This window comes from Pelophylax lessonae, assembly GCF_965119305.1.
Source record: "Pelophylax lessonae genome assembly, chromosome: 3".
Classification (NCBI taxonomy): Eukaryota; Metazoa; Chordata; class Amphibia; order Anura; family Ranidae; genus Pelophylax; species Pelophylax lessonae.
The window spans coordinates 537800488-537817664 of record NC_138770.1 but is presented as its reverse complement, the minus strand read 5'-3'; the positions used below and the strand labels follow the sequence as shown (position 1 = coordinate 537817664).

Genomic DNA, 17177 nt, shown 5'->3' with positions numbered 1-17177 from the left:
TAAGTCATTATATTAGAGTTGTACTTTTTATCATAAAATCTGCAATGCATTTCTGTACTAGAGTACTAAGACCAGATTACTTTTTTATTTCTTTTCAGATTTAAAGCTGAGCTCCAAATAGCTAAATACATGTATGGAATGCATATAAAGAAGGCATTTACCTGCTAAAGGAAAGGTTCTGTATTGCTATCCATCCGGTTCTGAGATGTACACAACTTTGGTACACAGTACATGCTTGTCTCAAAAGGCAGGGGACCTTAGTTTAAGTAAATCTAAAGTCTCCTGTATAGAAGTTTACAAAAGTCAGAATCCAAATATTATGTGATGCACAAGCCTTATAAATGAAAGTGGTTGTAAACCTCTGATTGAAATGAAAAATGAGCAAAGCATACAGTGGTGATCGAAAGTTTGGGCACCCCAGGTAAAAATTTGTATTATTGTGCATAAAGAAGCCAAGGAAAGATGGAAAAATCTCCAAAACACATCAAATTACAGATTAGACATTCTTATAATATGTCAACAAAAGTTAGATTTTATTTCCATCATTGACACTTTCAAAATTACAGAAAACGAAAAAATGGTGTCTGCAAAAGTTTGGGCACCCTGCAGAATTTATAGCATGCACTGCCCCCTTTGCAAGGCTGAGACCTGCCAGTGTCATGGATTGTTCTCAATCATCATCTGGGAAGACCAGGTGATGTCAATCTCAAAGGTTTTAAATGCCCAGACTCATCTGAACTTGCCCCAACAATCAGCACCATGGGATCTTCTAAGCAGTTGTCTAGAAAACTGAAACTGAAAATAGTTGACGCTCACAAAGCTGGAGAAGGCTATAAGAATAATTAAGAAATGGCAGTTATCAGGAACAGTGGAAGTTAAAGCAAGATCTGGAAGACCAAGAAAAATATCAGACAGAACAGCTCACAGGATTGTGAGAAAAACAATTCAAAACCCACGTTTGACTGCACGATCCCTCCAGAAAGATCTGGCAGACACTGGAGTTGTGGTACACTATTCCACTATAAAGAGATACTTGTACAAATATGGTCTTCATGGAAGAGTCATCAGAAGAAAACCTCTTCTACGTCCTCACCACAAAAATCAGCGATTGAACTTTGCAAATGAACATATAGACACGCCTGATGCATTTTGGAAACAAGTTCTGTGGACCGATGAGGTTGAAATTGAACTTTTTGGCCGGAATGAGCAAAGGTACGTTTGGAGAAGAAGGGGCACAGAATTTAATGAAAAGAACCTCTGTCCAACTGTTAAGCATGGGGGTGGATCAATCATGCTTTGGGGTTGTATTGCAGCCAGTGGCACAGGGAACATCTCACGAGTAGAAGGAAAAATGGATTCAATAAAATTTCAGCAAATTTTGGATGGTAACTTGATGCCATCTATGAAAAAGCTGAAGTTAAAGAGAGCATGGCTTCTACAACTGGATAATGATCCTAAACACACCTCGAAATCCACGGGGGATTACATCAAGAGGCATAAACTGAAGGTTTTGCCATGGCCTTCACAATCTCCTGACCTCAACATAATTGAAAATCTATGGATAGACCTTAAAAGAGCAGTGCGTGACAGACAGCCCAGAAATCTCGTAGAACTTGAAGACTTTTGTAAGGAAGAATGGGCAAAGATACCTCAAACAAGAATTGAAATACTCTTGGCTGGCTACAAAAAGCGTTTACAAGCTGTGATACTTGCCAAAGGGGGCAGTACAAGATATTAACTCTGCAGGGTGCCCAAACTTTTGCAGATGCCATTGTTTTCTGTTTTTTTGAAAGTGTAAATGATGGCAATAAAATCTAACTTTTGTTGACATATTATAAGAATGTCTAATCTGTAATTTGATGCCTTTTGGAGATTTTTCCATCTTTCCTTGGCTTCTTTATGCACATTAATACAAATTTTTACTTGGGGTGCCCAAACTTTCGATCACCACTGTACACATGTATCATGTCTATCTAAAGCACCAAGTGTAACATACAGTATGTCTGCTGTCTTATTCTTCTGCTATCTGCATGAGTCACGTCCAAAAGTCTATGTCAACACCAGACAATCCTGAGTGATGGCCTCGCCCCCCCCCCCCCAACACAGCAGGGGACTGACAGCCTAAGCCAACCTTGGCACCCCAGATGTTTTGGAACTACATTTCCCATATTGCTCATGCACTATGCAGTGTAGTTGAGCATCATGGAAAATGTAGTTCTATAACATCTAGGGTGCCAAGGTTCACCATCACTGGCCTAAGCTGTGCATGTTTTCCTATGAGGCTGTGTAGAGGGGAGTGTGTCCTTTCCCTCCACTCAGGTTTCAGATTACACTCAACTCCCTGCTTTTTTGCTGTGCATTGTATGACATCACATCCCTGCCCCATGCTTTCTGGAGCTAAGAAATACTGTCTAATTTCTGTACTTTGAATGGATGTAGAGGAGAGAAGTCTGCTGATAAACAGATATAGCCTATGTTGGAGGATTTGTTTACCCACTTCATGACCGCCCTATAGCAGTTTCCCTGCTACAGGGTGGCCGATGTACGCAGGATCATGTATATATATATATAGAGGCTATCCTGTACTTCTGGATATCGTGCGCAAGTGTGCGCCGCCAGCCGGCTCGCTTCCACTGTAATCATGTACAGCAAGAGCTGATCAGCAGGCACAATGGACTTGATGTCTGCCAGAACCCACCATTTGTTCGGTACACAGGGAGAACAACAGTCTGCCTTTGTACACACAAGGCAGATTGCCATTCTGTCAGTAGGGACAGAGTAAAAGCACCTCCTTCAGTACACAAAATCACTAGTTAGGTACACATTTAACCCTTTGATCGCACCTGATGTTAACCACTTGCCAGCCAGGCTCATTAGTACAGTGACAGTACATATTTTTAGCACTGATCATTATATTAGTGTCACTGGTTACCAAAAAGGTGTCAAAAGTGTAAGTTAGTGTCTGATTTGTCTGCCACAATATCGAATTCCTGCTATAAGTAGCTGATTGCCGCCATTACTATTAAAAAAATAAATTCCATAAATATATGCCATAGTTTGTAGACGCTATAACTTTTGCACAAACTAATCAATATATGCTTATTAGGATTTTGTTAAGTAAAATATGTAGCAGAATACATATTGGCCTAAATTGATGAAGAAATTCGATCGATTTTCAATCGATTTTTTACATTTTTGGATATGTTTTATAGCAGAAAGTACTTTTTTTTTTTTTTAAATTGCCTGTTTAAGAAAAACTCAGAGGTGTTCAAATACCACCAAAAGAAAGCTCTATTTGTGGGGGAAAAGGACATACATTTTACTTGGCTACAATGTCGCACGACCACACAATTGTCAGTTAAAGTATCTGTAACGGGACCTCGACCCACACTGTGTTTGTGGGCTTCCGCCAGTATACGGCTTCCTACAGTCTTGAACATATATACCAGATTTTCCAGCCGCCCTACATACAAAACTAGCCGACAACTTAGCTTGTACTGGAATCACCCATTTATTGAACAGTTTCACACTCAATTTATACACACATGAGCACATTCCCCTCCTGATCAAATTACCCCATCAGGTCAGGGGTTGCCTGATTATATTCCTATGCAGATGAAATTTTATACAGAAATATAATTAACATATTTAAAGAACAACCAACACAAACAGTATACTATTTCCACTCAGCAACTAACAGATGACAATTATTATTCAATCAACTCAATAAACATCTAAGCATTACTTTAAATATTTAGGAGTCACAGACTTCATGGCAATAGGCTATAGGTCTCACAGTGTAAAGTGGGATTACATCTTCATATTTCTTGAGAGATATTGTTGATAAATATTACTCTCCCATTTGAAGTTATCCAAACCATATTCTCAGTGTCCGTTAGGTATCTGTCAGATAGTGTCTGTCTTTCACTCCCAGTGTTGGTGAGTACCGTCACAGTATCTCAGTGCCACATCGCAAAAAATGGCCTGGTTATGAAGTGGGGTATAACTTCTGGAGCTGAAGTGGTTAATTTCTGTCTATCACCTGAAGCTAGTCTGTGTATCACCTGAACCACTGGGTATATGTGATGGGTTACAACCATTTTAAACAAAAAACTTTCTTCACCTCCCCTAACTGAGCTAAATCCTCCTCCTTTCTGCCTCACATATGCCAGACACTGGATCTCAAAGTTTCAGCAACAGAGGAAGTGCTGTCAATACAGAAAGCAATAGACAGAGTTAGGTGCGGCCAGGTGCTGATTGGCAAGCTACAGGCACACTGTCAGGCTTTAGGAACAATGCTGATAGCCACATCCTCCTGCAACATTTTCTCATACCACTGCAGTGCAAACAGGCACAACCTATATGAGGGTGCAACTCTGCTCTGAGTTCAGGAACAGCAAAGCATCACAACCACACAGAGGAACCTGCATTGGCTGGATTTCATTGGCAGGATCCACAGGTATTTGCAGGACTTTGCAGGGGGACAAAAAAAAAAAAAAACTGTGTAGGGGACTAGGAAAAAAAGTGTATATGCACTTACTCTATATTCAACTGCTGCAGAACATATTTTTTTAATGGGAAGCCACCATTCTACTTTAAGTCCCTGATCATATCCTTCCCCAGGCCTATAGTAGACAGTGAAAAGAGAAACAGTACACTGTTGACCTCAACTTTCCACTGCTCTTCTCTCTCCTTTTTTTTCAGCATGCTCATGGTTAGCTCGTGAGCATTACAGCACACCTGAATGACTCATTGTGCTGCTTCCCTCTCTCCCACTCTGAGCTCAACTGTGTAGTATTGCAAGGCTAATGCCGGAGTACTTTCACAAACTAACATTGCTGGCATTAAAAAAAAGATTTTTGGTATTTACTGTAAAATCTTTTTCTTAAAGTCCATTTAAGAAGTTGTATTTCAGGAGGGGCGCAGACAGGTAGTAATGCTTAGTTGGGTTAGCGATGCATAAACATAGGCTGGGAGAAAAAAGGGTGAAAGCTAATTTGGAATATTGCCCGATATGACCAACTTGAAACACATCTGTAAATCAGACCCTCATGCCCGGGGCCTGATCTCGGCTTTTTATGCCCAATTACTGGATCCTCTATGTCATACATCCCTCTGTTATGCAGGTAAAGCGGAGTTCCAGCCGTTTTTGTGTTTATTAAAAGTCAGCAGCTACAAAAAGTATAGCTGCTGACTTTTAAAAAAAACACACACTCACCTGTCCCACGGTCCAGCGATGCGGCCAGCAGGAGCCTCAGTTCTCCCCCTCTTCTCCCCGTGGCGCCAGCATCTCTAGTGTGAGCAACCGGCTGTGACAGCTTGCAGCTCCACAGCTGTGTGCACACTGCGCAGGCACGAGTCACGCTGCGCATCCTGAGTGGATGGGCAATCTTGTGGGATTTGTAAAGTGATGTGTCCCAGAAGATTGCAGGGAAGGAGGGGGAGAAGAGAACTTCAGCTCGAGCCACCTAGGTGGCCCGAGCCAAAGTGGGAGCGGGTACCTGTCAAATCTAGGTACCCGCTCCCCCCAAAAAAATAGCATGCCAAATGTGGCATGTCAGGTGGTCAGGAGGACTTAAAGTGGAAGTTCCATTTTTGGGTGGAACTCCACTTTAAGCGGGAGAGAGACCTAGATCTCCAATTATATGCTCAGGACTGGTCCAATATTTGGACCGCCACCAAGTCAGCTTCACAAAATATAGCAGCCCTGAAAATGAATTATAAATGATAAAGAGATGGTATCTAGTCCCTGCGTCCTACTTGCTTCTGTGGTTGCTCAGACAAAGGCATGCACTTCCATATATGGTGGAGCTGCCCGACGGCATAATTGTTTTGGGCTGAGATTTTCCATATCCTATCCACCCTATTTAGCTGTTCCTTGGACCCTGATCTTACCACAGCTATAATAGAATTACTAGAGCTATGATCCATGCCAAGGTTGAAGCAATTTCAGGAAATATGAAAATCTATGGATGGGTAGATCACCACCTCCCACCTGATTCTGAAGCTACACTACTATCCCCCTGATTGTTCCCAGTATTACAAGCTAGAGCCCCCCCCCCCTCCAGGGCTCACCCTACTCCCCCCCTCCCCTTGGGAACGGCCCCCTTAACTTACTGGCTCACTCTTTTCTCTCCCTCTGTCTTCTGCTTCCTACTCTCCTTTCTCCCTTCTAACCTTTGGATTTCTACTAATCTGTATATATTAGGGACCTATCCTACTAGTATAGGTTCGCTAGCTCATATATGTTAGTTGGGCTGCAAACTGCGACCACTCCTCAAAATCCACCACCCTTCCACAGGGTGGCAACCGCCTTTCCATCTTTATTGTTTTTAGCTTCGGAGAACCACATTTCCTCCCCTCCTATCCCCCCCTTTTTTTTTTATATTTGCACTACACTGGGTTTGCTCTGAGGTGAACCCCAATCCATTAGAAGTTACATGGGGTTTTCGTTGCCACTCTTCATGGGGTCCCCATTGCCAATCTACTATCCCGTTACTTTGTCCAATATAGCTTCACTGTAACTGCATGATATACAATGTTTTATGATCCTTTTGTCAGTATCTCCTTACGAACCTGGTCTTTATAAGGTCTGCATCCCTATCCTCATATTGTATGATTGTACGCTCTGTTTCAACCTTTCTATTGATGGGATTCTTCCTTTTTTGTTTTTGGTCTTTGTATACCAATTATTTTCTTCAAAAAAATGTTTGAACAAGAAAATATGGAATATTGCCACAACCAGAAGACCGGCGGGGAATAACCTGGTGTTCCAGACAAAGACAGGTGAGTACTGCTAAAGTAAAACTACTACATGAAAGAATGATTAACTAATAATGTGGAGGTCAAATGATCATTAACCACAGAAAAGAAAAAAAGAACAAGATCCAAACAAAAAAGAAACAAGAAAACAATCCTAAAAATCAGAAAAAAGAAGGGTAGCGATACTAGATCCCTTCAAAATAGGGAGTAAATAGATCTGCAGGATCCATTTAAATAGTAGGCAGGGGGAGGATACATTTACAAAAATTTTAGGATCAAAAAGATAAAAAGAGGACCTTCCAACTCACACCTCAAGCTTGCCAAGAGTGTGGTAGTCATGCCTAATCACGTACTGTATTAAATATATACCCCTGTAAAGGGCAGCATTCACCTCATAGGAGCTAGAAGTAAATATCCATGCAAAAAATAGGAAGGGGAACTATGTTTCCGCAATCTCACAAAGGTCAGACCTACTCCATCCTACCAAAAAGAAGTCTATAGCCAGGTATGAAAATATCTACTGACATCACAGGGAAGTACAGGACTTACAGTAAAAAATATGGACAATTCTCTAAACGGAAGAAGCAGGTACATACACATGCATGGTCCCGAATGATTAAAATGGGGAAAATTAGACGTGGAGATCTGGAGGCAATACTAGAGTCTAGAAAGTAAAATAGTATGTACACAGTGAAGCATTCAATGCTGATTAGAACAAAGAGTCAGCAATTCAGTTATGTATCTAATGAATTCTGAAATGTCTTTGAAAGAGAAGTCTAGCGGACTAAGCTCAATGGGGTGCATTAATGCCAGAAGGGAAAGCCAAATAAGGATGCCTTATTCAATAAGTTAAATTGGAGACACAAGGGCAAGCTTGTGAAAATCAAACTGCTAGGGGATAACCCACTAAGAAAACCTGCAGGACAATCAAACAACTTCCTACTTGTAAGACTGGATGGTTATGTTGTGGGTTGAGGGTTTAGCAGATAAGACAGAGGACTTCTGGCCTTGAGATCTGTAACCTGAGAAGGAATTGGACTGAGAATGAGTATGAAATACTGTGGTAGCTATAGAGGAAAACATGGCTTCACCGTGCCATCCCAGGAAATCAAATGTTCTTTTAGCGCATCCTCCGCAAGACAGGCACAAAGCAACAGTATCCTATGTATCTTAACAGACATTATGGCTATACGAGACACCAGCTTAGATGCTTGCAAGAGACCATCACAGCTTCACATCCAGACATTTGTTCATTATCCTGGAAATGGCATTGTCTTGTTTAACAGAGTTGATCCACACTGGATTCACAATCTGAGGTACCACAAATAACAGATTAACAGTTTTACCAGATAACTCAAACCAAGATCTAAATAGGGAATTAAATGGATAGTCAGTGAAATCCCTAAAGATATGAACACTATTAACCTGATTGGTGGTATGCTTGTTAGGGTGGATGACGAAGCATCCACAGTATGCAGGTACCAGGTACTTCATTACATTCCCTTTCAAAGGTAAAAAGCTCCTCTACATTGTAAGAGGGAAGCCATGATTCTACAGGTTGACTCCAGCCTTAGCAGAGGAAAGATTTAAATACCAAATGTATTGAAAAATCTTTGTAGCAAAAGCTCTAAAAGTCCCTATACCTGGAACAGCAGGCATATTCTCCATTTGCAGGGTAGAGCACACTGTCTCTGTGAAATAATTAAGAACTCCTTGTAAAGCAGGGTCACACGGAACCTGCTGAAATACAGGCTCAGCAGGGGAAAGCTGTGAATACAAGATGGTGATAGGAGCTTAGACACACTTAGAGGTAGAGGTCCATTAGAATCAGAATTGGATTCTGTTGTGGATGTTGCTGGAGCAGTCTTGGAACCCCTGCAAGCAGATTGCTGTGGATGTGTGGGAGGCCAAGGGTCTAGGTTGCAGACATCAGTCCCTTCTGGGTATACTGAGAAGTAACTCCTGTCAACAATAAAGAAGTATGGGCTAGAAACTTGAATGGAACCAGAGACCAGTATGTCCACAAAGCACTTTAAGAGTAGAGGAAGCTGTGAAGATGCTTCCTCTAAGATGAATCATGTGAGAAGAACATGGAGCATGCACTCTCGAAACATCATCTAGAAGATTATGTCAGCGCTCTGCTCTCTCCATTATAACTGTTACCTCTGTAATATGGGGATGTGGCCTCAAAATATTGACATAGTTCAGGCTGGATGGCCTTACTCTTTAAGGAGTCCTCAGAGACTGGGTCATGGCTCTGGGCCAGGGGAGCAGTCTGCAGCTAACACAGTACACAAAGGCCTGAAAAGCACCACAACACAGAGCCCATTTAGGATCTAGGCACAACATTATAAGCCATAGCTAAGGATACACTGATCCAGATAGCTTCCCTGTACAGACTAGTTCAAGCAGTGTTTCTGAAAGGTTTTCTCAGCAGAGGTGAATAAAATGAATCCAACCTATTAGAATACTAGCAAAAAACTGAGGCATGTCCATTGGAGGTGAGGTTAAACGGGGGTTGGCTTAATGTTTCTTTTTTGTCTGGGTCCAAACCTCATGAAGGTAGCAGTATAACTCACCTGTTTAAGAATGACTACTTTCCTGTGTCAGTTCAGATTTAATGGAAAACTTTAATGACATTGGTACTTTTTAATATTTTGATAACAACTTACAGAATAGGACTTTATGTGTTTTTGACAATATTTTTATGAAATCTATATTTTATTAAAGAACTGCCTGTATTTCTGCTAGGAGTGAATAGTATGTCCTTCATGTGACTCTTTTAGCTGTGAGCATATATTTTGATCTCCAGCTACTGTATTCCCTTTAGAAAAAGTGTTTGTCTCAGGTTTGCCAATTATTTCTGCAAGTGGTAAACTTTTTTGTTAGCAGACTAAAAATAAACAAAACAATATACATAACAATATTTTCTGCTATCTGAATGCAATAGATGAAGGAAAGATACATGAAAATGTTATGCATAGCCCCCCAACAGTTGCAGTTCTGGAACAACAGTCCCAGTATTGGGATCTCAGTAGGGTTGGACTTGGATTTAGTGGTACCATTTTTTTCCCAATATAGCTGCACCATTTGGGAGTGACGGTTAGTACTCTTTTTTTTAACTTTACAGTTTTGTTTTAATATTTGTATTCTTTTATGGAAGCAAAATCAATTTCAATATATTTGAAGCTATATAAACTAATTGTAAACTGAATTCTAGAAAACTGAAAAATTCAATGTTCCTATACACATAAGACAGCAGTTTTACTTACCCCAAATTTTGTGTCCTGTTTATCCAGTACTGAAAATGAAAAAGTCCTACCAGAAAGCACATTCAGGTTGATGAACATACTTTTCTATAATGGGGTTAAAGAGGTTGTAAACCCATAGATTTTTTTTTTCCGCAACCTGAAAGAGAAACACATAATGAGCTAGTATGCACCCCATACTAGCTCATTACTTACCTTAGAATGAGCCCCCGCCGTGCCGCCCGCTTAGGTAAAGAAATCAGGTGCGCTGCCCTAGTGCATATGTGCAACATACAAAATGATGTAAACAAATAAACCAAAAATGCAATAATAATGCAAAAAAATGAAAACGTATGCAAATCGTGTAAAACAAAAAATGTCCAGAAGGTGACTAGTGATACACCAATGTGCAATAAACGTCCATATTATAAGTCCATAAATAAAGTGCAAAAAATGGTGACAAAAACTTCCAGCTTGGGGAAAGGTGAACTGTGATTGGAAGGTGCAAAGTCCCACCACCAGCTTGGCCTCTTACCAGAAGTTAAACGTTAAGGGCATATATGAATATGACCGCTCCAAAGGTCATGCAGCCAGGTAGAAAAGTTCCCAGAAATACAGAAGGCACTCTGACACACTCGTGCTCCCTAGACTCTTACCGGACAAAAGCCAAACAAGAAGCCTGGTTCTATGGTGATGAGTGGTCCTGCCGGGGGTTACTGGACTCTAGGATGGCTGATGTAGTTGCTTGTGTCCAAGAGGAACAGACCCAGTCAGAAAGCCTGACGAAAGAAGATCCTGCCAAAGGTGGCTAGACTCTGATTGGCTGCTGTAACTCCTTAGTCTGGTCGACCTCAATAATAGGGGACACAACAGAGGGGACCGCAATGGTGCATTACCAACAGTAGATTTTTATTAAAACAAATGGTTGCACTTACAGTTGTGAAGACAATAATAGCGAGTTCCCTCACGGAGGAGCTGTATGGCGGGGTCCGCCTGCAGTGCGGACCGCTGCCTGGTCTAGATGTGATGACGCGGCGCCTCCTCTCTGACGCATTTCTCCCGATAGGGCATCCACTTAGATAGGAGGTCACCTGGAGGAGGTCACCGCTTACCTGTATGACGGGCAACATGTCCAGTCGCCCGTCTTCCGGGATCCCGGCATCCGGCGATCTGATTGGCCGGAGCCGCGGAGACGTCACTCCCGCGCACGCGCACGGGAGCCGACGGTCACGGCACTCTGAAGGAACGGCACCAGCGGCCGTTCCTTCAGAGCGCATGCACCAGTGACGTCACTGGCTGCATGCAAGGTAAATATCATCTAAACAGTACATGTTTAGGAGATATTTACAGTACCTATAGGTAAGCCTCATCATAGGCTTACCTATAGGTAAAAGTGTCAGAGGAGGGTTTACTTCCTCTTTAAGCAATACAGCTAGGTCAACTTCTGGCCCCCAGCTGAGATTAGACAATAAAGAAGCAGCAGCAGATGGAAAAACTGAGCCTTGTTTACTCTAATCTCTCATTTTACCAGGTTCCTTGACAGCACCAGTGCTTGCAGGACACAAAACTGCTTCCTGTTGCTAACTAGCGCTCTCCCAATCTGCTGGGAGTCTGGATACATGATCACAAGAGGCAGATAATAAGTCAAATTCAGGTTCCTAGACAAATTGCATGTAATATTTTTTAAATGAATACACAACTGCAATAACAACTAAGTTCAGCCTGGAGCTCAGCTTTAATCAAAACAATAAATAATAAAAAAATGTATAATTACAGTTTCAATCTTTAAAATATAGCCGCTTGACACACATTACTAACAAAATGAGTTCTGTTCAGAAGAGACCGCTAATTGCATATCTGTTTTCAAAATAACAATATAAACATATTACGCTACATAAAATGTAAAACATACAGTATAGTATTTTTTTACATTTTTATTATTAATAATTTATTGTAGCTTTGTAGAAAGTATGTATAAAAAAAAAAAAAAATTAAAAAGAAAGGGATAAATACTAAATAAAAGATCATGGGTGGAGCCATGCAATTTTTTTGTGTACACTTCAATGGCTATCTGTGAATCCAAAATTGTTGGCCTATAACAGAGATACAAATTAAAATAAAAAGCATTTAGAAAAACCTCCATACAGCTTGTTCAAACCTCTTGGCCATCATTAGTGCAAAATATAAGCTGCATGGCTTCCATAATGTAAGTGTTGAGGAGCAGCAATGCTAAATTTTGATGAAATGTCTGCTTTAAAGTGTCAGCCGAGTAAAAACGGTTTTCAGGAGATTCTGGAGAGCTAAACCACCTGACAATTTCTTTTATGTCTATTGGGCTCTGCTAGTTTGATCTTTGCAGTTTGCAACAGGATCTGCTTGAGCATGTTAATGTGGAAGGGAACACACAAAAGTCTCAGGCTGACAGAAACAGAGGCAGTAATTATGAATGTGAGATCTTATTGTTAGAGTATTCAGGACATTTAACCACTTAAGCCCCGGAAGATTTTACCCCCTTCCTGACCAGGGCCTATTTTGCGATTCGGCACTGCGTGACTTTAGCGGACAATTGCGCGGTCGTGCGACGCTGTACCTAAACGAATTTGGCATCCTTTTTTTCCCCACAAACAGAGCTTTCTTTTGGTGGTATTTGATCACCTGTGCGATTTTTTGATCATGCGCTATAAACAAAAAAAGAGCGTCAATTTTGCAAAAATAACAATATTTTTCACATTTTTTATATGAAATTCCCCCCAAAAAATGTAAAAATCAAAATTTTTTTACATTTTAGGCCAATTTTTTTTACCATATGTTTGGTAAAAAAAAAAAAAAAAAAAATCGTATTTTGATTGGTTTGCGCAAAAGTTATTGCGTTTACTAACAAAGGGAAAGATTTTTGTCATTTTTGTTGTTTTTTTTTTAACGCGTAATGGCGGCGATCTGCGTTTTTTCTTGCGGGACTGCGACATTGGGGCGGACAGATCGGACCCTTGACTGACATTTTTGACACTTTTGGGGTTACCAGTGACATTACTACAGTAATCAGTGCTATACATATGCACTGTTACTGTAAAAATGACACTGGCAGTGAAGGAGTTAACTGTATTGGAGAGGGAGGGGTTAAGTGTGTCCTAGGGGCATGTTTCTAACTGTGATTGGCTGTGGCTTGATGTGTAAGAACAGTGATCAACGGTCCTACATAGTAGAACCGTTTGATCACCATTCTTACACAGGGGAGACTGACAGGCGGCTTTGTTTACACTAGCCACCTGCCTTTCTCCCGCTGTCACGGACGATCGAGAGTGCCCGGCGGACATCGGGTCCGCCGGGCACATGCGCGGGGGGGTCCATGACCGAGCGGGAGCGCGCATCCAGCGGCGCGCGCTCGCTCCCAAAACCCTTACAGGCTAGCGACGTAGCCCTACGTCGCTCTGCCTGTGAGGGGCTGACTGCCGACGTAAATCGTCATGCGGCGGTCGGCAAGTGGTTAAGAAGCCATTGGCTAATTCAAGCCACACAGCTCGATCTATAAGTAAAATATCACTTTTGAGTTAACTGATTCTCTAAGGTATATTATTAACTAATTTTTCTATTTCAAATATCAATCATTCACTTTATGTACAACTGTCAGGAAGGCTCTGCCAGAAGACAGGTTAATTCCCACAGGCAAGTCACTGTTCCTCGAACCTCCCAAAGAAGAGGCGCGATAGCGCGTGCTAACGTGCGCGTGCATCTGCGTATGCACAGACGAACCAATATGCGCCCGAATTCTGCACGGTGCGTCCCGTGACAGATGAAGGCGCCCAATGAGCTATTTAAACCGGATCAGTGCTTTTTTCGCCTACAGCGTTCTGTGATTGTTATGTTCCCTGTTACCTGCATCTGCTCTTGAAATACTGACCCGGCTTGCCTCTGACTATTCCTGCTCTCTACCTGCATTGACCTCGGCCTGTTCCTTGACCATTCTACTGTCTCCCCATCTGTTACTGATGGAATCCCTCTGTATCTGACCCGGCTTGTCTGACTCTGCTTATCTTCCAGTACCTTTTGAGCTACCAAGTTACTGCATCTGTCCATCTGCTACTGGGACATCTGCTTCCATCTGGTGCCCTACTCAGCTGGCAATCCAGTGGCCTGCACGTCCACCGGCACTTGTGCAACTCTGCACTCCTGCGCCACCTGTATACTCTACCAGGGGCCCCGAATCAGAGCTGCAAGAGAGGCCTTCCTCTGCATATTCAGGCTCTACTCACCAGGTACGTGACAACAACATATATACATTTGTGATTTTGTCATTTTGATTTTTATTATGTCTAAAATTACTATTAAGTAATTTAAAGTGGCTTGGAATAGCTTGGCTAAGGCAACAGTCCATTAGGGAAAAAAAAAGTGTAGAAATGTTTTACAATACTTACTTTTATTATCCAATTGTGCTCTGTATTTGTTAAATCCCTTTAAACGCACGCGTTGTCCCAAAAGATCGAGAAACTCCTCAAAAGCCGACCCTGCAGTTTCATTATTGTACATCTCCTCTTCTGTACTCTGTCCTGCTTTGCAGTACAGGATACCAACTTTGTGTTGAAAGCTCAGCTAAAAATAAAAGAGCGACTGTTCAGGTTCAGGCAAGTATTTTACACTCAATACAAAATTCTACTAAGTGACATTTATTAATTAACCCAAAAAAACGACTGCTCTAAAGTATATGTTCTTGCAACAGACCTCATTTACTAAAACGCATAGAACAGCAAGCTGAAGTGAGGTGCAATATAGAAATCCTTGGCCTGAAATTGTAGGCTGTACTGTTTTGTCTGTAGACTGGAGGTGAAAGGAAATCTCCCCCATGGGAAAAAAATAAAGCAAAAACAAACCAGACAGAAGATTTAAGCCTTCTCCACAACTAAATACACATTAACGCTTAAGTTTTAAAAAAAAGTAAAATAAAGAATTAGCAAAAAAGGACATGATGTGTCCCTTGTGCTGCTATGTCCTCTTTTCGCTGAAATCTTCCTCCTCCAATACTCCCCACCCCTGCAATCTTCACTAGGAAGCCGACCACTAAGGGAGCTGTGACAGGCACTCATCAAGGAGGCAAAGAAAAGTCTCTGGAATCAACATGGCAGGTACTCACTGTGCCCTGTACACTGTGTTGCTGTAAACTCACATTTAGAAAGTATCAAAGCGCTTTATAAACAGCCTCCGGCTGACAGACAAAATGGCTTCCCCCTGACTTCCGGACATCCTCGGAAGATGTCGGATGTGGCAAAACTCGTGGGGCAGAGGCAGTTGTTACTGTAAGTCCGCGGGAAACCATTTTGTATATCGGCTGGAGATAGTTTGGAAAGTGCTTTGATATTTTCTAAATGTGAATTTTCTTTTTTCTATTTTTAATAAAGAGAAAGTTTTACTGGTATACACTATGTGGAGTTTTACATTTATATCTTTGGAATGAAAACACATGGATGTATAAATCGAGGAATATATCTGAAAGTATCCTTCATGAGTGGCATATGCCTAACATTCTAAGGATTCCATGTGGGAAGATTCCTATGAGTCATTTGGGGTTGAAGTGTGTTCTGACCTTTCTGTAACCAGAAGGTCATTGCTATCTGTTAAACCTATTGGGTTTTACCTCGTGGAGGACCTTTTAACTTTCTTTCAGGATACTTTCATCTCCTAACCATTTATGTGGGTGGATGTGGTCATTTTTATCACATCTTCTGGATATTTATGTTTGTTTCATGTTTGGACTTTGCACATGATTATGTATTTTTATTTGTATATTACAGTTATTTCTGTAGTTATATTTAAATTTTGATCAAAATGTATTTGTTCACAGTGTTGGAGATAGCGTAACGTGTTCTTTTTATACTGTTTTTTATATATAGTACTGTACATTGTGCCTGAGCAACCTATTACTGAGCTCAAGCTTTGCCACGTGAACAATGGAGAGCATACCTATGCCTTAAAAAATACAAATTGTGAAATTCAGTATCTGCACAAAATCATTGGACAGTTTTGGTGATGCTCTATAACAGTATACTCTGTAAGGGTCTGATCTGACAAACTACATTAGCCATTCTCAACCATGGTTCCATGGAACCTTAGGGTTTCTCTAGAGCAGTAATTCTCAACTCCGGTCCTCAGGACCCACTAACAGACTAAAAACGAATGGTTTTCAAGATAACTGAAATACATCACAGGTGATATAATTTGCTGCTCAGCGATTGCAGTACTCTATTATGCATCTCCCCAAGGTAATACTTAAAATCTGGCCTGTTAGTGGGTCCTGAGAAGTGGAGTTGAGAACCACTGCTCTAGAATTTGCTTGGAGTTTCTTGAGCTGTGGTTAATTGACCTCTCATTTAATGTTGCCTGCATAGTTCAGGAGCCAACGCCATATGACAGAGCCAGCTGCGTGACATCTTTCTAGCTGTCTGTAAGGATGGCATTCTGATTCTTCTTAGTGACCACAAATGTTAGGGACATTTTTCCCACTGACCTCCAAATAATTGATTTCAGGCACGGGTTTACTGTAAACATAATTGCATTTGCTGGATTTGTGTAAAACAAACCCTTTGAACACACTTTTAGCACTTTGTCATTTAAATCATTAGGAAACAGGCACTAATGCTGACATATTCACAGCTAATGTCTTACAGGAAACTACTTTATGCAAACATAGTGTAATTATGCATTATTATATTCCCACTGACAATGTTTTATCCCTATCTTCCATATATTCCATTATTCAACTTGTGCTAAGCGATATTAGAAACTAATGTAGAGCAGATAACCACTGCTGGTATAATCAAATTGCTGGCCAATTAGGCTGAACTCAGTACTAAATAATCTCTGCCTAGGGCCAGAAATTTAGCAGTTTCACACTAAATAATATATGAAAGAGTGTTTGATGATGTTGTTAAGAAGTTGCAGGAGTAAATGAGAGTTGCCTACGCTTTAATAAGATGAAAGGCATACTGTTCAAAATATCTTAGGGATTATTCCTGTTGCATATAGATGTACATTTAACTATATCATAACCAGAGCTGACTAGCAGATTATGGAACACCTTTTTGAACTGATATCATAGAATTTTCTTACTTTTTTGGTGGAAATAATTTTATACATAGACCATTTAAGTATCATTTATAAAGAAAACATACTTTGGGA

General features: G+C 41.0%; 1 protein-coding gene across 3 annotated transcripts in view; it reads right to left on the bottom strand.

Annotated features, from left to right (window-relative positions):
- The window catches only part of SIPA1L2 (signal induced proliferation associated 1 like 2), a 601890-nt gene that overhangs the window by 409767 nt on the left and 174946 nt on the right, over positions 1-17177 (bottom strand). For all 3 annotated transcript variants that reach the window (XM_082249126.1, XM_082249125.1, XM_082249127.1), the window contains exon 5: positions 14423-14597. In XM_082249126.1, coding sequence (XP_082105252.1) covers positions 14423-14597 — 175 coding nt within the window. The remainder of the gene's footprint in view (positions 1-14422; positions 14598-17177) is intronic.